This window comes from Heterocephalus glaber, unplaced genomic scaffold (genome assembly GCF_053883595.1).
Source record: "Heterocephalus glaber isolate CG9 unplaced genomic scaffold, H.glaber_assembly_v1.0 deba00001465, whole genome shotgun sequence".
In the NCBI taxonomy this organism is placed as follows: domain Eukaryota; kingdom Metazoa; phylum Chordata; class Mammalia; order Rodentia; family Bathyergidae; genus Heterocephalus; species Heterocephalus glaber.
In genome coordinates, this window is record NW_028258312.1 from 28,414,290 (window position 1) to 28,434,146 (window position 19,857).

A 19,857-nucleotide genomic window follows, 5' to 3' on the forward strand; every position below is an offset into this window, starting at 1 on the left:
TCAAAAGAAAAAGGAAAAGGAAGGTAGAAGCAAATAGTGTAAAAAGAATAGTTGAAAGCCTCAGTCATATGAATGTGCCCAGAATAATTTCTTCTTTTCAGTGAGTTTTAAAATAAAGAGGCAGCGGCTCATGCTGGCAAGACCAAAATGGTCAGAACTTATAGGCAATGCCCGAGAGAACTGCAGGGCATTTTGACGACCAGAATTTGAAGGAAACTTTTGAGTCATAGTTATATTTTACTTAACTGCTAGAACAGCTAGTAAAGCTATGATTTTGCAGTTGTTTGGTTGGGATTTCTTTATCACACAGTCTAAAGTCTACATTCATTTGTAATATCCAGCTGCCATGATTTGGCAGCGTGTTTTCTACAACTGACCAACTTTTAATACCACTATCCAAAGAGAGTGTGAACTGCTCTACTTCCCAGTCACCTGTGTATAAGCTATACAGTGCCCGTGGTTTGGAACACTCACTCCAAGTTTGTGAGATGCTACCTGTATTGCACATATAGAAACGACTTTGATTCTACTACTAGTACTGTGAGGAAGTCAATGGAAAAAAGTAGCAAATCATATAGATCTATTGCTTCGGTGAGCAATTAATCTTGTTGACATACCTAGATGAGCTTGCATAAAAATGCCTGGAAAGCATGTGATTGAATTCAGTTCTTCATGAATATTGATCATGTGCTGTCTCCCTTGTGTTAGGAGCTACTTAAAGATTACCTACGAAAGTATTACAGCAGTATAGATTTTAAAACCCCTGGAGCTTCTTGTATTTTGGATGTTCATTTATGCTTTCATTGTTAAGAGTAATATTACCAGACCTCATTGTCTATTCAGGCTGTTTGGGATTGTATGGACACTATGAATACTAATCAGAGCTAAAGCTCATGGGTACCAATCTATATAATTTCTCCACATACTTATAATGCAAAAGAGGCAAACAACTTTAAGGAGACTTTTGTAGTGAACAGAAATTGAGATCACCCTCGATTGTCTTCCTTTTGCTTTCCCAGTGCTAAGTCCTTGAGTAATACTAAGTTGTTTGCAAACTTGGCTCTGCCATCAAATTACTTTCTAACTATTCATGTTATATATAGTAGTGCTGACATGTTACAGAAAAGATATGAGATACCTCAACTATATCAAATTTATGGCTGCTTAAATTAAGAACATAGTCTATCAAAGACATTTATCAAAACAATGCCACCGGGAAATCCTAAAATTAAGTTTTCAGAACCATCACATAAATAGGAAAATGAATGAACATGAGACATATTATACTCACAGCAAGGGAGAGCTATTAAAATTACCTTCAAAATGAGGTATACGACCTGAGAAACCATGTGTAGCCTCACACTGCGAGTTTGCTCTTCAGGCTGCTAGCAACTTTAGTTCCATTCAAAGCTTTCCTAACAGATCGCTAGCAAAGTGCCCAGTACATAACGGATGACTGGGGAATAAATATCATTTCACATGAAAATACAGGGGACCTTCTATTTCAGTCTGACTCAGTGTCTGTCTCATCCTTGCAGCACAAACAGCATTGCATACTGTAGACAGTTAGCATTGTTCATCAGTGGACCAAGAACTTAAAGTAGTACTCACTTTTCAGTATCAAAAGACAACAGGTTATCTGATAGGGGAAAACACAAAGAAAAGAGCTTTCTGAGCTTTTCAATTTTGATAGGAGTTGCTCCCTCAGCACGTGACGCACGAAACATGGCAACTTGCTGAGTTTTATTTGTTGCTGTTGAACATCAAACACAACTGTGTTTGACCATCTAGCAAGCCTTGTGAGTGGAGACATTGCATGCCATTTGTTAGGTTACGTCTCTGTGCTAACTTTACTGATGTTTGCTTTTGCTCTTGCATAAAGTGAATGTCTCTTTGCAGGACTTGTTAAATTAGGAGACTGAAACACTGAGCTTGTATGAAGTTACGTTTTCTTGGTCCCATATTTGCCAAACAATTAAGAAACATATACTCATTACACAAAAGTACACATTCAAATACCTTATTATTACAATTCAGGTTAAATTTGTCCTAATTTAAACCACATTAGGACAAAAATATTGTAATCTAATTATAAATTTAAATGGTGTGTAGAAAAGTCACAGAAAGTGTATGCATTAATTATTGCCTGAACTGCCAAATGATATTTAAAATTTAAATTTAAATTTAAAATTAGAGTAGGGTTTAGGCAATCTATATAATTGTGACTACTCAGTATTGTCATGCACGTGTGTATTTAAAATATATCATACAACTACTGTATGAAAACCAGGTCTCTCCCCAGTGGAATTTATGGTTTAGTGGGGGAAAAGTGACAACCAGCTCCTCATCTCAGCGGTCTTGAGGGCTACAAAAAAGCATGTACAAGATGTATAGCATTTTATTAATCTCACATATAATTACTGATAAATGGTTTTGGGGAAATGCCCATATTTGATGGTTGATTTTAATCAGCTGAAATGGAGTGGTGCCTTCTTAGTATAGCAGAGCCTGTCTGTATTTATAATGTCTAGTACACCCTGACCCAGTCCCTGCAGATATTCTGAAATGCTTTCACTGGAGAAGTGCAGTAGTGTTCATAGGATTGCTTAGTGAATTCATGCCGATTCTGTTTAAATCTACCACAGCTAACGTATTAATAACCAGATACTCAGCATGGGAGCAGGGATGGTGAGGAGAAAAGAGTGTGGAGTCTGTGGTCCCACTGAGTACAGTAAAATCTTTGCACTTGTGGTTAAATATCTCACTGAATCTTTTCTTGCCTCATAAAGAAGGATATCTTCTCAGAAAGCAGTACGAGTGAAATATGCATACTTCCCGTTGCTCAGCCGATAAGGGACTTGGGAAGATGAAATCTTTGTCCTTTGCTTTCCTTCATCCTCATCTTTTAAATGAAAATCACTGGGTTACTTAGAGCAAGAGAAATAACAACAACCACACTCTGTTGTGATAATTTTTTCCTAAAACACAGACATCACCCCAGGTTATAATAAAATTATAGTAGACTCATCCTTTTGGGATCCCAGAGACTGCACCGAGGCTGCTGGACAGGCTTCTCCTGCGCCTCAGGAAGTGCCCAGTGTGTCTCTGGAAACACCCCTCAACGCTCTCTTCAGGTTCCTGCAGCCCCGGACTCTCAGATGTCCTGCGGCTCAGCAAGCCTCCCCTTCCGCCCGGATGAGCCAGGTGACTACCATGGCCCTTTCCCTCAGATTTCCCCAAATACAGCTCACGGGCTTGTGTGGTCAGCAGACTCAAGTGTAGGGCTAGATGTTCCTGTGAAGATAACACACACAGTGGCTACGCATTCAGCATAAACTTGGATTTCAGCCATCACCATCACTTACTGGCTACTAACCCCACACATTACACCGTCCAGTAGGTTGCTTTACTGACCCCTGTCCCTGAAGACTTTACTTCCAGTTTTCCTCTTGAGAGCACACCCCCTTGATCTTCCTCATCCCTTTCCCTCCCTCTGTTTCATAGGTCCATTGAACCGCTCCGTGCTCACCTGCCAGCCCAGTCTACTTTTCCCTGGATAGTAGGCACGTAGGCGCAAATCATTTCAGCTTCCTCGTCTGGGCTGGTATTTACTCCTTGTCTGCAGGGTGCCTTCCACTGACCCCTGTCCTGGGACTCGCTGTTTCATCTCCTCCCAAGGACTGGCAGTTCTCGCTGTTTCAGCCTTTTCCATCCACGGCGCAGAGCTCTCTAAGAGGAAAGGGCCAAGGAAAAGGTTTCCTGGCTTTCCAGTTTAAATTACTAACCCCCTTATGAGGGAAAGAGTAGCTTGGCCACTTCTGGTTTTAATAACTAATTTTTCTCCTAGGTGTAATTCCTTAAACACACTTTTCTTAATAGGAGATACTTTTAGAAATATCACTGAATTCTTACCAGGGTTTGCTTTCTCATTTCCAAAAGTGGAAGATTGGATTGGCTGATTTTCAGGGTTCTTTAGTTGTTCCAAAGTACATAATTCTTTAAATCAATGCATATTAATTTTTATCTTTAAAATTGGTATGTATGACTATCAGTTATCAATTCATAAAATATATAAGTGATCCTTTCTTACTTTGAAATGAACTGATGAGTTAAAATCTAACATCAATTTAATTTCATTCTTTCCTTCTAGAACCACTGATTCTTACTTTGAGGCTTAAATGTGTCACTGGGAAACACTGATTTGAAAACTATTCTCTAAACTTCCAATACTTTTAAAACTGTAAAAGAGAATTAAAATAATGACAACCTCACAGAATGGCTCTTGGGAATAACTGGCATTATTTTTGCAAAATGATTTTGTAAATTGTAAGACACTACCAAATATTATCTAATTTATTAGGAGAAAAGTGGAAATTAAGAAAAATGGTAAAGAGGTCTGGGTTCTGTAGTATGATTTTCATCTTTAGCAATGGAAGAAAGGGATTTGAATGGCTCCTAAACTGGTCGTTCATCTTGAACTTTCTCCCCTGTCTCAAATATTGGTAATGGATCACCCCAAGGGCAGGTATTAGATAATTTAATTGATATGAACTGCATGGCACAAAAGCACTACTTAAGTAAGCATACTGATTTTAATATAAATTTTATTGTGTATTTTTGAGGTTTTCAACATGATGTTTATTGACATGGATTTTGAGGAATTACCACAATGAGATAGATTATCTATTATTTCCACATAGTTATTGTTCTTCCAGCAAGAGCTGCTAATATGTATTTATTTTTAAAATTCCTAACGCAATACAGTTTTATTAATCCTAACTCTTGTCGACACTACTCTCTAGACGTGTTCTTTCTAATCCATGTGCAGATGGCTCAGGTGGGAGCACGACTTCGACTTCCTGCGTCCTTTTCACTTAGCAGCCAATCCGCCCAGTGCAGGCGCCATGTTGGTTCTTGTTCCATCTACAGTTTTATTAGACTCTGCAGCCATTGAATTTTGTCCAATTTTAAACTGAGATGGACCACCAAAGGCACTTTCACCTGCCCAGTTGCTGGGGAAGGAGCCCAATCATAAACTCTCCGACTGGACAGCTGCCCAGCCCCTGAGCCTCCTGCCTGCGGCTGAGGCCTGGTCCTTTCTGTGCTGCAGGCGGGTCTCTTCCCCACACCGGCCCTGTGCGTGGCCTTGACCACACGCAGGCAGCCGTTCACCCCGCTCCACCAGCCGCCTCACCTCGCACTTGCCCTGGTCCCCTCCATCTCCTTTCCAATGTTCTCCTTCCTCTTTGGCCTAGCAGGAATCCGGTACTCTTCTTAACTGATCTTCCTCCCCAACTCTGGAATTCGTTCATCAAAGACAGCCGGACACTTAGTTGTATTCATTTTATTTTTCTTGTCTAATAATGCACATTTTAACTTCCTCAGGGCTCTTTTCCCACCTATAAATGTGTTCTCGTCAATGCAGTTTAAAAAAAAAACCTGATTTTCTTTTTGGTTGCCCTGTCTCACTCCTGAGGAGAACTGTTGGTTCCTGAACTGGATTCTTTCCTCTTTGCTGTCTCCAGGATAAATTCTGTCCGATTCAGTGGTCATCCTCCCGCAAGCAGGATAAGGTGCAGAATAAGACCTGAGAAAAAAAATTATCAGAGGAATGTCCCCGAGCAAAGGGAAGGGAGCGCAACCGTGGGTAGAATAAGCAGCTGAATTGTAACACAAGCTTGAAGGGAGAAAAAGTAGGAAAGACCGTCGCATAGAGAAAGCTCAGGGCTTTCAGGAAGACCTCCACCACACAAGGGGCAATCAAGGATTCGGGGTACGTTCGGGGCTTGCCGTCAGGTCAGTGGTCCGGTTGGACTCCCCATCAGCGGCTGGGTCCCCGCCTGGGGACCCCGTTCTGGGATGGGCACTGCAGTAGCAGGTCCTGCCCTCCAGCAGCCCGATGCAGTCAGCGAACCGCAGCGGAGATCAGCGCACGCAGCCTGTTGGTGGCCCGGTCCCAGTCATTCTGTTCAGTTTACTTTCTCAAAACAGAGAAGCGACTCAGCCCCTCTCCTCCAAACGGGCAGCTTTTGATGACCTGTTGCTTTTAGGTTGGCAAAAAATTGTGCTTCTTCCGAGGAATGCTCTACCTGCAGTTTGTAAAGAATCTGTGAAATTACTGCTATCTGCTTTGTTTCGACTCTGGTCACAGTCCGAGGCAACTGACACCTGGAGGGGAAAAAGCATTTCAGTGTTCATGGCCTCAGAAGTTTGTCGGTAGTATTAATTTTTAAACATGCAGAAGATACTTGATAATTCCAAACCTTTAATAATAAAGATTAACTGAGTACCTCGAGTGCTTCTATACAGTCCTATACATGGATAGTTATTACTTTAAAATGTTATTTGTCTTGTAGCAAGAGCAGCTAATATGGAATTATTAAAGACATGCATATATATTTATATGTATTTATAAAAGACATAGAGCCACACCTTTGCATCTATAACGTGGCCCTTTGAAGTGCACTCTTTTCATATTGAACCAAAGGGTAAACTATTAAGTCAATAAATTCATTAAGTACCCAGGATCATGTCACTCAGAAAGTACAGAAACCAAGATTCAAAGCTAGGCCCTTGGTTTTCAGAGCCAGTCCAGCCAGGACATTCCTTGTCCAATTAATATCCACAGTGCTTTTCCTACACAATTGTTGATTACAGGGTGTTGACCTAGTATCCACTTGTAAGTATTGTGTCACACAGCAATATTTTTCCTCTGTCTTTCAGGTCCCTGCGTCCCTAACCCATGCCATAATGGGGGAACCTGTGAGATCAGCGAAGCTTACCGAGGGGACACCTTCATAGGCTACGTTTGTAAGTGTCCCCGAGGATTCAACGGGATTCACTGTCAGCACAGTAAGTTCTTCCTACCATCGTGCTCTTACAGTTACGGGTCTGAAGTGCGCTTGTCATTATCATTCCAGTGTGTAGTAGAATCCTGGAATCTTTCAGCAGCAAGGAGCCCTGGCATTTGATGAATGCAGCTCCTCTCCCACTGAATGCACCATGTCATTTACTGAGGGATTTTAGACTGTGTTTCAATCCTCCCAGTGCCATGCCGAGCCCCTAATCTACCACTTAGCCTTTTTCTGTAATACTCAGCTCTATTTGCAAAATATTGCTCTTCATGTTAAATTGGATTTGTCTCTTTTCTATTCTTCCTAGAGCTACATTCTCCAAGCTTCCCAGGAAGTATTCTGGTGATTAGTTTCAGAGATGATACCCCTAAAAAAGAATATTATCCACACTTCATCTCTAGGAGCCAGTTTCCTCCTCCTTATTTGTTGGCATTTTAATGTGAATATCTGAAAGTTCAGCAAGCCTGTCATCTGTACTTCTCTCTGGTATCCCTGTTCCTGTTTATTTTTAAAAGCTAAATAAATAAATCCTGTTGTGATAGGTTTTTCACAGAAGCCCGGATGAGTATATAGATCACACATGTGGTGTGTTAGTCAGCTTTTCTTCACCGTGACAAAATCCCTAAGATAAACAGCTCAAAGGAGGAATGATTCATTTGGCTCAGGACACCAGCTCATGGTTACTTGGCCCTGTCCCTCTGGCCTGTGGGGAGGCAGAACGTCATGGTGGAAGGATTTGGCAGAGGAGCCAGGGAAGGGTGGGAGAAAGAGAGAAATGGGCAGGGGACAAAATATGCTCTTCCAAGGCACACCCAAGGGTTACCCCTCCATCTAGGCTCCCCTTCCCAGGAGCCCAGTGAGCTGTGGATCCGCCAGTGCCTTCCTCCACTGAGGAGGTGGAGCCTTCTGGATCCAGTCCCCTCCCTGTCTCTGAACATAGCTGCCTGGGGGATCAGCCTCCAGCCTTGGATGTCTAGGGGCCATTCCGGGACCAAACCATGACAGGTGGGGTGGGACCCAGCAGGCTGGGAGGCCGCTATGGAGGCTGAGGTCTCAGAAAGGTCCTTGTCGAGGTTGCTGGGTGCTGCAGGAAGGATAGAAAGTTGATCAGAGGGGAAACAGTGTGTGGTAGGAAGACTGGGGAGGAAACACGTGAGACCAGTACCACAGTGAACCCTCAGACAGCGGCAGGCAAGACTGGCTCTGTCCCTGGAGTCAGTGTCAGTGTCCTGGGCGCCCAGGCTGTCACAGCAGCAGCTGTGTTCAGGGAGAGCACAGAGAGTCCCTGGGAAAGCCTCGAGCCTGCGCCCCTGCGCTCGATACCTAAACTGCTTGGGGTTGTCCCTAAGGGCTCAGATCACCAAGCAACAGAGAGACCACTGGTTTCTCTAGGCCTGGTCCAGAGGGACCAGGGCGGATTCTTCATCACTGCTCAGCCCTTGCTCCTGAGCACCTCAGAGCGGCCCTGGGAAGACCCGAAGCCCAGCGCCGAGCCAGTACGTCTCCCTTTGCAAAGAGTATCTCCAGCCCTGCTTCCTCCTCGAGGCCTGGGATAAGGGTGCAGAGGCAGCACCCAGGGGGAGGAAGTCCAGCAACCGGCACAAGTCATTTCTGAGCTGCTTGTACACAGCCACACATGCACACACACACACACACACACACACACACACACACACACACGATGCCTCTGAAAGAAGGAGTAGAGTTTCATGATGAGCTGTTGTGCAGTGCTCAGAGACAGGCGTTGTGCCCAAGGTGAATTCAGCTTAGCTTCCTCTTTCCTGTAGTGCAGGGCTCCAAGTGGGAGCGACTGGGAGTGTGTACCAGCAGAGTGCTCAGGTTAAAAGAAACCCTTAGAGGGTACAGAAGGACAATGTATGGAAGGAAGGCATAGGCTCCTCAGTGTTAAATATTACACATAAACTAGCCCTCCCACCCTGGGCTACTCCTGAAGTGGGGGCCTGCCCTTAAGCTACAGATCCAAAATAGAGTTCCAAAGAATAACATCTATATAATGACACAAAATCCTTTGTATATTTGTAGGCATTTTTTTTCTAATGTGAAGGGCAGTTGTCTTTAATGATTAGAAGTCCCACTGAAAATGTCAAGTTTTCATTGATCCAGTGCATGTGAGGCTCCCCTGTAAAGTTGTTGCAGGGCAGTGTCCACCTGCTTCGGACTCCACATGTGGTTGTCCTGGAATTCTTTCAAGAGGACCATCAGGGTTAGGGATTAGGAACAAATGATTCTTTTTCCCATTTTCCATGGTGGAACATCCAAGTGTTATTGCTCATACTCTTACGTCATATCAGGATAAACTCATAAGTTCACACAGTTTTGCTGAATTTCAAGGCTTGTTTTGATCCACAGAATCTCCTCCGTCTTAATTCACCTATCCAACCACAATGCCTTAAGCCTTAACAATTACAATGGCAATCCTGAGTAAGAGATTCAACCCAAAGCTCAGATTCTGTGTCCTGGACTACTGGTTGCTGTTCTCTGGAGTACAGCATTATTAGTAGCAAGAGAGAACTGAGGTCAAAGAGTGGATTTGGAGTAAGAAATCTGGATTTGAGACCGGACCTTTACAGTAATGGGTAAATGACCTTGAGTCAGTCACTTGACCTTTCTGCAATTGAAGACTTATAAATTGAGGACCTAGACTAGAAATGAACCGGATCTTTGGTGCATATGTCAGGAGAGCATTATCACTGAATAGGCAGCTTACTCACTGTCCAAAGGTTACCAAACCTTCCTCTTTACAGATGAAATTGTAAAGGATTATATTTGGGGAAAGCAGATTTCAAAGCGCTATTATCCTGGAAGCTTCTTCAGGCAGGAGAAACAGGAAAACAGCTCTCTTATCCTTCTTAAGGGTTGCTGGATATTTAGGGTTTTTTTCATGCAGATGACGATTTTGTGTCCCAAATGTTCTCTGGAACCTTGGCTGCTCAAGGAGTGGTCATACAGCGGTGTCACCTCAAAGCTGTTTAGAAGTACACATTATCAAGCATCACCTCACATCAAGAGAGTTAGAAATTGAATTCAAAATGATCCCAGTTGACTCCTACACACACTGAAGTATGAAAAATGCCACAGAATACATTCAATAACTAAATGTGATTATTTCAGAAACTAAGATGACAAATTCTATATTCAGTTACATAATAAATGACAGGCAGGGCTGGGGATTTAGCTCAGTGGTTCCACCACCTGCCTTGCAATTGCAAGGTCCTGAGTTCAATCCCCTGTACCAAAAACAAACAAACAAAACAGTAAATGACAGGCAATATATTTATGAAAGTTTTTTAAAATTAAAATTATACTGAAATGCCATAAAAATGAGAAATGTGCTAATGCAGTGGAGTGTTTCATTTGGAAAAAGAATAGGAAAGGTCCTGCAGGTAGCATCGTAATTAAGTTCTGTGGGACAGGACGCTAAGTGTGTTTTGATACATAGCTAGACAGGTAAAGACCTTCACACCCCGTGATAAGGAGTGACACCTGTGTGGATGCCAGGTTCAGTCTAACAACTGCTTTGTCAATATGTTGCAAATTAGAAAAACTGCTTTGAGTGCCAGCACTAATATCACCTATCATGCTTCTGGATTTTTCTTAAGGGCACAAACTTTCTTTTTAGAAGAGCTTTAGATTTACAGAGAAATCAAACAGGGAGCCAAGAGGAGCCCTACCTCCCACTGCCCTGCAGTGCAGCTTTCCCTGCAGTGACACCCTGCACCAGCGGTGCACGAATTACCACTCTGAACTAGGGTAACGCAGCTTATTACTTACAGTCTGTCGTTTATATTAGGTTCACTCCTTGTATTTTGTAGTCATGGATAATTTGAAACATATCTGAAATCATATACCCGCCATGACATAATCACACAGAATGGTTTCACTGGCCTAGAACTCCCCTGTACTTTTTTCATCCACTCTTTCCTTCCCTGCCCCCGTCCTTGACAACCACAGATTTTTCTCACTGTCTCTACAGCTTTGCCTGTTCCAGGATGTCATATAAATGGGACCATAGAGTTTGTTACCTTTTCAGAATTCGTATTTTCACTTAGCAATATACAGTTAACGTTGCTCTGTGTCTTTTTAGACCTTGGGAATTCTTTTTTTCACTGCTAAGTAATATTCCATTGCATAGTTATACAAAAACGGTCTGTTTATCTATTTACCTATCAATGAATATCTTGTTTGCCTCTCATTTTGGTCATATGAATATAGCTTCTGTGAACTTCACGTGCAGTGTTTTCTGTGGCCATAAGCTTTCACTTCATTTGAGTAATAACCAGGAGTCCAGTTGCTGGGTTGTATGGTTAAAGAACTTTCAGTTTTTCAAAAATCTTCCTTTTAAACTGCCTTCCATGGTTGCTCTGCCATTCTGCATCCTCACCAGCTGGGAATGAGCTCCTGTTTTACATTCTCAGCAGTGCGTGTTGTCAGTGCTTGGGATTTTAGCCTTCATGTCCTTTTTATCATAATGCAAAGAGGATGAACTTTTAATGCTAATAGTGTTTTATAAAATAATGATTAGTATTAGGTTTTTCATAGAATCACCAAATTATACTTGTTTTGGAAATGCCAAGGAATAATGTATAATACACATCCATCCACACATACATGTATGTATACATTAAAAGATATAGGAAAAACAAAGCACCAAAATAGTCCAAAGGTTAGGGTTTTGAAAGGCATTTTTAAGCAGGCTTTTTTTCTCGCCGGAAGCTGTATTTGGGCCATTCTAATCATATTTTATTTGTTGCCTAGTAACAAATCCAATGCCTTAGAAAGGTCTATTTCTTCGTTCTAAGGACTCTGCCCATCTTCCTCTTGAAGGCATTCTGTATTTAGCTCCACAGCCTTCAATTGCTTTAAGAGAAATTGTTCTTTCCTGTTCCTGGAGGAAGAAAGGCTGATTTAAGAGTCCACCAAATCACGAAACAATGAGGACTGGTTGAACAAAGTTGTCTGTGTTATTGGGTTAGCGCGAGTTAGTGTGGCTGCTAGCCTTTTTTCCCATTGTGAAGGATGGCTGCTTTATATATTCTGCTAACTACTGTAAACAAGTTTGCTTTTAACTTTGTTATTGATTAATGGATTGATACATTCAACAAATACTTATTGGGGCCATGTGTCCTTCCACTTTTGTAAATTATGTATTTCAATTTTCCTGGAGTTAGCAGTGATACTCAGTGTTTCAATAAGCCTTGTTGAGGAAATTAATTACATATTTGGCAGTTACATGCTTTCTCTAGCAGGTTGTCCTTGCTGAACTTGCAGAGTTCTGGTCTACCTTAATCATATTGATTCAGAATGGTCAATGCATTGGATTTAATGACTTGGAATTTAAAAGCTCCCAAATAGTCTTCAGGTATATCAAACTCACCGTGTATCATAAATCTCTGAACTGTACTGGGTGAAGAATTCACTTAGTGGAAGAGTTCTGGATTAGATCTGTGTTTTTGGTTCAGCCATTCCTGTATCAGTTGTTGAAGGGTCAGCATTTAACGGTTCTGTGCTTCTGGTTTTTCATCCAATAATTCAGTTAAGCAAACACTGAGAACTTTATTGTGTCATGTGCTGGAAATAATGTGTCTGCAAACTGTGGAATATATAACTCTTAGTAGCTTTTGCCTAAAAAGGATATTTTTTAGAATTAAATGAGGTGCTTCAGGCCACACTTAACAATTTTCAGGGAGTTGTATATGTTTAATTGTCTAATGTTTTAAAATATAACAGAAATACTTACTGACTGATGATTTTAATTTTTTCCTCTCTTTAAACTCAGCAATTGATTTTCCAGAAAAAATGTTTATGTGGGGGAAGGAGAGCCTTGGTATGGAGCTCTATGCTTTTTCTGTACTAATCCTCTCAACACTCTTATTGTAGATTATTCTTATTATTTTAAATGACTCTTTACAACTTTAGTTTATGGTTTCTTTTAGTGTTTCCACTACAGAATCAACTTGTCCTAATAAGGAATTCAGTTCAAACCTCTGTGTAAACCTTTACCTGGAGTTATTACCGACACCTGCAAGACATGTACCTTCCTTGGTTAAATAAAGATCTCTAAGTAGACTTCCGAATAAATTTGTCTCTAACCTCAAAAGCAAGGGTTGAGATTCCAGATTTTCCTGCTCACTGTTAAGCTTGAAGCTCAATGTGAAGCAAATGAAGTCTATACGCTGGAGATTCTGTACCTTGGTGAGCATATAAGCCATGCAGCTGTCCAAATAAATGCATTGATACTTTTGCTCATCCACAGATTCCAATTTAGTAGATTTTGTTTCGGACCCAGGTCTGACTAGGTAACAAACACTGCAGTGGAAATGACACAAATGGTCCCAAAACTCTGGTTCCCAGCAGTGGCTGCACATTAGAACCACCTGGGGAGCTGTAAAAAGTAGCGATGGCAGCTTACACCACCGAGATGCGGATTTAATTGGCCCAGGGCGTGCTGTGGGCACTGGGAGTTTTAAAACCTCCCTAGATGATTCTAATGTGCAACCATAGCTGGAAATTAGTGTTCTAGAACCATAGTGTAAGGAATTACAATGCCTTAAGGAAACGAAGCAGAGACAAAGAGAAACTGAACATCAGGCCCATACTATATATGCCCATACTAAACATGCAGTCTCAGAACCTTACTGAATTGTGTCATTCTCCTTTGTTTAGGAGAATAGAAATGATCTTGCAACAAGCAGACTGAAGGAATCTGGGCAGAAGAGGCTATTGGCTTACTCTTAGTAAACTTTGTTATCCCCAAATCTATCTGTGATAGCCAGAGTTCCAAGACGTTTATTTTCTGCCTTTACTTGATTGGCTAGAGACCAAGAAAGACCATTGTCCTGGCAGACATAGCTGCCAGGTATCTGCACAGAGAGACTAAATATAGACAGAGGTTTTCTGTTTTTTGTAATGAAATATTCTGAGTTCACAAAACTCAAAGTATTTGAAAATTTCTACTTTAGATAGCACTTTAGATAACAGTGGAACACTCATTTTTATCCTGTTACTTGTTAAAACCAATTTGGTTGCTAGCAGAATAATAAACTCTAAACATAAATATGTTCAATAAATTTTGCCACAGTATTGTACTCATGAAGGTGCTGTATTTGTACTAATAGGCCTGAGCGTCTATGTATCTGATTCACTCATGTAAGGAATTTCTCAAGGAATAGACATGGCATCTCAAATGCAATTTTTAAAAAATTTTACTGCATGTACTCAAATTCATAGGTATTACAGCTTTTGGTAATAGTAACATTGATTTTCAGATTACTGTTGTGCTTCCTACCTTCTTCCATATTCCCCCTACAGCATTCCTCAGCCATATCAGAAAATTATCTATTTGACAAATACTTATGGAGAGGTCCTTACTGTTTGGCCAGGGTGCAGCATGTGCTTGGAAATGAGTGCTGCTGGCTCCCAGGCCCACCTGGACAGGCTGCTCCATGGCATGCTTTCTGTCCCTGCTCTTCTCTCCTAGGCCCTGAAAGTGCCCATGAGCTGCAGACAGAGCAGGACCAGTCTGGCCCTTTGAGCCATACTGGGGCCTGCTGTGTTCCTTAAAGGTGGAAAGTCATGCAGCTGCTTCCAGAAACCCTTTTGAACATGGTCTCTCCACCTCCCTGCCTCATTTCTCAGCTCCTCAGGGCTCAAACAGATCCCTTGGGCTGGCTGGGGGAGGGTCCGGGACCACAGCCTGTCTTCCCAGCTCTACCTTCTCTTTCAGAAGGACGTCCTGCAGACTCACTTCTCCTCAGTTCTCACAGCAGCAGTGTCTTTGCTGTTGGGAAAAATCCTCCCTAAGCATCTGAAGCCCATTCATCAACTGCTGTGTACCAAGCAGCGCTCTGGACACTGGGCTACAGCACTGTTCCAAAATAATCGATTCACTGCTGTCACAAGACTTTCATTCTAATGGGGAAATGATAATAAAATGGAACTCTTGCATCACCATACAGCAAGCAATTGCAGTTTTAGGCATTTATCTCAAAGAAATAAAGACTGAAATTCAAGCCAGGCACGGTTATGCGTGCCTATTGAAGGCGGAGACAGGATGATCACAAGTTTGAGTCCAAGGTGGGAAACTTAGTGACAAGAGAGACCCTGTCTTTAAAGGCAGGTGGGAGCTGAGAACACAGCCCAGTGTGAAGCCCTAAGTTCAGTCGCCAGTGCTGCCCTCACAAAGAAAAGAATTGAAACCTAAAATTCATACAAAAACTGACACATGAAATATCCAAAAAAATATACTTGTCTGAGATTTCTTTCAGCAGGTGAATGGTGGATTCAGAGCACTGTGGCCCAAGCATATCTAATACTAGTCAGCAATAGAAAGGAAGGAACTGTTGATATACACAAAAGTTTAGATCTCCAGAAAGTTACCTGAGCAAAAACTAAAACAAAAACAAAAAACAGTTGCAAGAGGCTCTTTGTCTCTGTCTCTGTCTCTTTCTGCCTCTGTAGAACACTTCAAGCAACAAAGTCTTAGCATGGATAGATTAGGGGTTTCCAGAGGTCTGCTGGAGGTGGATGAGGTTAGTTGTAGAAGGGCAACCTGAGGAATTTCCTTGTAATGCCAGAACTGTTCAGCCTGTTAACCATGAGGATGGACACAGGAAGATACTCAAACTGATAAATTTGTATAAAGCTAATCACAATGACACATAAGTAAAAAGTGAAGCTGGTGATGTCTGAATAACATTGGTGTAATTATATGATGTTGACAACATTTTGGTTGTTTTATACTGTACTCTTGAGAAGGTTAAACACCAAGGGAGACGTCTATGGTGTACATGAGATCTTTTTGCTTTATTTCTTCAAGTGGGTGTGAATCTCCAAATTATATCAATGAAAATTGCAATTAAAAAATAATGAATTAATACATAATATCCAACAGTGGTGTGTATTAATAAGGACAGGGACTGTGGAGGCCTGGGATCTGAGTGCTTTTAGGGACATTGTGAAGAAGTTTACTCCCCGCAATTGTCGTTAAGAGTGGAGAGAGAAGTCCGACTGTCCGCTGTGTGCTTCAGAGCAAGAGGCAAGGCTGAGACCCTGATGCTGGAGATGTGATTGGAGCACAGAGCGTGGCGAAGACAGGGCACAGAAGGGCCAGGCAGTGTGAGGGGCAGGCCACAGAGAGGATTTTCCATTCACAGGCAGTTGTGGAAGAAACCTTCGGAGAGCAATGGGCAGGATAGCACATGAACAATTTCCATGGTTGCTGGCGAAAAACGGGTTCTATTGGAGGCAGGAGGGGAGCCCTGAACACCACCTTGGAGATGGAGGTGGTTGGGAGCGAAGTGGGAATGAAGACTTAGAGAGAAGGGGACAGTGTAGAGATTTGGAAAGCAGTCAGAAATAGACTACACTGAGCATCATAGAGATTTGTTTTTTGCTAATGAATTTCAGTGGCATTATAATTATTTATTTTTTACTTAATTTTTATCATAGAATTGGGACAATGCAATGTATTCTTATAATTCCAAAATGACTTGTGCTTTCAACACTCTAATATATAATATAGAGTTTCATAGGTATACATGTGTATGCACACATGTATATACATATATAAGCACTATCATAAATATGAATAATGCTATTCAGAAGACAGGACTTTAATTTTTCATCTTTTTAAAAGACCTGTAAAATCTATTTGTCTTTAGATATGTTGTGTGTCATTTTGTCTTTCGTGTTAGCTGAGTCATAAAATGTAATGCAGTATATTTCAAAATAAAACATCATAACAGAAGTATGTAAATCAAGACTAATAATCACATACTAAAATACAAAAATAATTTGAAAGTTGGACAGCATTTACATTTTAACAGGAAATCTGGAGCTCATGATTGTACTGAGCGAGTATTTGCCAATGTCAGGCTATATAATGTAACTTGATTGATTTTGTTCCACTATTCCTGAATGGTTTTGCAATCATACCATAGACTGTAAGTTTAGGGAAATGTAAGGCAATGTATGGTTTGTAAATAAGTTAGCCTTTGATATTCAGGAGGTTTTATTCCTTTTTTTAGGATATACCTTAAATGTGAATAATTCTAAGTTAAAAAATTTTCCCCCTTGACCACCTGAAAAATTATCTTTCAGTGTTAAGTAAAAGAGCTGCTTCTGATTTTCTCTAAATAAGATAAGCATAGCTTATTTGGATAAAGAAAGTAATGATTAAGAGAGTTGAAACCAGAAAGATACAAGAGACGTGAACTTTGATTTTTTTGTAAAGTCTTCAGGTTACATTCATTGATCTACTGCTAAGCCTTTCATTTCTTATCTTTAAAATAGAAAAAAAATAGGTTCACTTGGCTACTTGTACATTGTGGTTGATTATGGCGGGAATTTTCTATATGTCAGTGTTTTCTGCAAATAGAAATTCTGTATAGTCATAAAAAATACATTTTCTTCTATCATAATAAAATATATCCATGCTGAAAAAATACTTATTATCACACACACGCACACACACACATGAAGAGGGGGTCCCACAAATGCTGTTGCTCATGTTCTCTCCTGAGGGCAGTTATCTCTCAGTGTCTCCCAGATCCTCTGGGATTACGCCTATGTGAAGGTTCTGACCATGTCTCTGCACTCCATCACTGAGACCCCACTGTCCTCTCTGACATAATTCCAATGTCACTGTGTCTCTAAATCTTTCCTTAGTCTGCTCTCAAATTAGCAGCCAGAGTGATGTTCTTAACACATACATTTTATAGGTCATGTTTGTGTTAAAACCCTCCCTGGTTTCCTTGTGCACTTGAAGTAGAAACCAGTCTTTACAACGAGCGAAATGCTTGGTCTTCTCTTTCCTGTCCAGCTCCACTGCCCTTTCCTGTTCTGATTCCCCTTTGGTCCCCATTCTCCTTGCCATCCTTGAACTCGCCCTGCCTGCTCTCTGGGTCTTTGCCTTGGTGTTTACTTCCCTGCCTAATCCTCCTGGACAAACTCAGTGCTCCCTCTTTTCTACCTGGTAGATCTTGGCCCATGACCAATGTCCAGAGCGGCTTTCCCCAACTGTCTTCACTGAAATTAAATTCTGTAACACGTTCCTTGACTATCTCCTCACTTTCCTTCCTTTAGCTAAAACATTTTTAGTGCTGCTCACTACCTTCCATTTTATATCTTTATTTTTATTTAAAAGTTTATTTTTCAGAGCAAAACCATGATTTGTTGATAGTTTGCTCTATTCCCAAAGTGTAGAAGGGCCTGATGGTTTCATCACCAATAAATCCATCAGTGAATCCCTAGTAATCTTCTATATTCCACAATGCTGGACTGTGAGAAAGGCAACAACAACAAAAGTACTCTTAAGGAAGAATAGATACCTTCGACAACTCATCAAATTAATGCAAAATAAAATATTTGAGCGTCTGAAAAGGCTCTTTCATTTCTCAGTAAATAATTGCTCTTCCTGAGTCTAACAAGACTGATTCTTCCCTTACCTTTGGGATCACTATCTGTATTCTATGCTCTGGGGAATGCCGGTGTGCTTTTTAGCTCATTGGCAGTTCTGAGGAACCCTATAGTCTGTAAACAACAATGGATAAGTAATTGTTAAATAGTTTTCCAAACTTGCTTAGTATTTCTTAACTCAATTGTGTGGCACAGAGAGGAGTATGTGGGACGTGGGGATCTCAGAGCAAGCAGTCTATCACTGTGCCGAGGGGGAAGAACCAGTGGCAGATTGACGTGCAGCCACTGAAGGTTGATGCAGGAGTCTTCACATCTGCATTTCTCCTTGTTTCAATACTGGGAAGAAGAGCCACTCACATGGGCACAACTTCAAGCATGTCCCCGGTGCTCACAGTGGGCCCCAGGAACAGTGATTATATGAAGGCTATCTGGCATGTGGAGACCTCTTAAGAGCAGAAGTGAGGAGAATGCTTCCCATCAGATTGTCTAGAGACCCACTGGGCTCCTCTGCTGCCCGATGCTGTGCCATTGTTTGTGGCTTGTGGGTACCCTTGTTCTTGTTTCTTATGTTCCTTCCCTCTGCCTTCAGCTGCCTTTCCTAGTTGTGTACACTTCCGCCCTGAAGAGTGAACTGGGCACTTGCTGTGCTATATGCTTGCAACAAGGCAGTGGACCCTTGAAGAGTATTGTTGTAAAGCAGGGACTAGGGCAGGTAGGAGAGCTTGTAGCCCAGGGTGAACCCTCAGCCACGTGTAACAGGTAGGCAGAAGAATTGGCTCTGCTGCAGATCAGATGGCTCTGAATATGCCCCCTCCTCAGAACTGTGGTGGGTAAGTAGTTTCTTCATTTATAGAAATTATGGGCCATCCGGAAGGAGAAAGTTGTGTGGGAACAACTAATGCAGAGATCTTACATTTGTCTGAACATGTACACTTAAGACTCTGTTGTCCATGAGAACAAGAGTAGGCTGAAGGCTTCCTGAATTTTGCATAGCGAGAAACACAGTTGGACACCAAAGTCATGACCTGAATCTCCTCTCTTGCTAAAGCCTGACACTGACCTAATTTCCCAGTGTTAGCCAGTGGTCATTCCCCGTTCACATCCCGTGGTTTCTCACAGACTGCTTTCACTGGTGCACCTCCCATGCAAAAGACCCTCTCCCTTCTGCTCATGGATAACACCAGGCCCACATCCTCTCTTTCTACCTCATAGGACACTTATTTCTTCATTGGTTCTACCTTGTATATAGGTCAATATTGATTGTATGAATATTTCTCATTACTTTGGGTGCCTTAGAGGCAATGTATCTCTGATTCATCTTTGATTCCTGGTCATAACCTAGAATTATGCTTGGCACACTGCAATTTCTCAAAGTATGTTTCAGAAATGAATGAGTAGGCAGGGCTCGGTAAACAGCTGTGTATTTTTTTGACTGCCAAAAATAAACCTAGAGAAAACCCCGGTGAAGCACCATGGAGATCATTACAATTATTATGTCTCTTGCACTAGAAATCTTGGGGTTACTTGCCATTAAGTAAAAGGGACATTTGGCTCTTTGCCATATATA

At 41.5% G+C, this 19,857-nt stretch overlaps 1 protein-coding gene across 3 annotated transcripts in view; it reads left to right on the plus strand.

Moving 5' to 3' along the window:
- Positions 1-19,857, plus strand: part of Edil3 (EGF like and discoidin domains 3) — a 404,159-nt gene that overhangs the window by 188,727 nt on the left and 195,575 nt on the right. For all 3 annotated transcript variants that reach the window (XM_004841650.4, XM_004841651.4, XM_087180996.1), the window contains one exon: positions 6,724-6,852. In XM_004841650.4, coding sequence (XP_004841707.1) covers positions 6,724-6,852 — 129 coding nt within the window. The remainder of the gene's footprint in view (positions 1-6,723; positions 6,853-19,857) is intronic.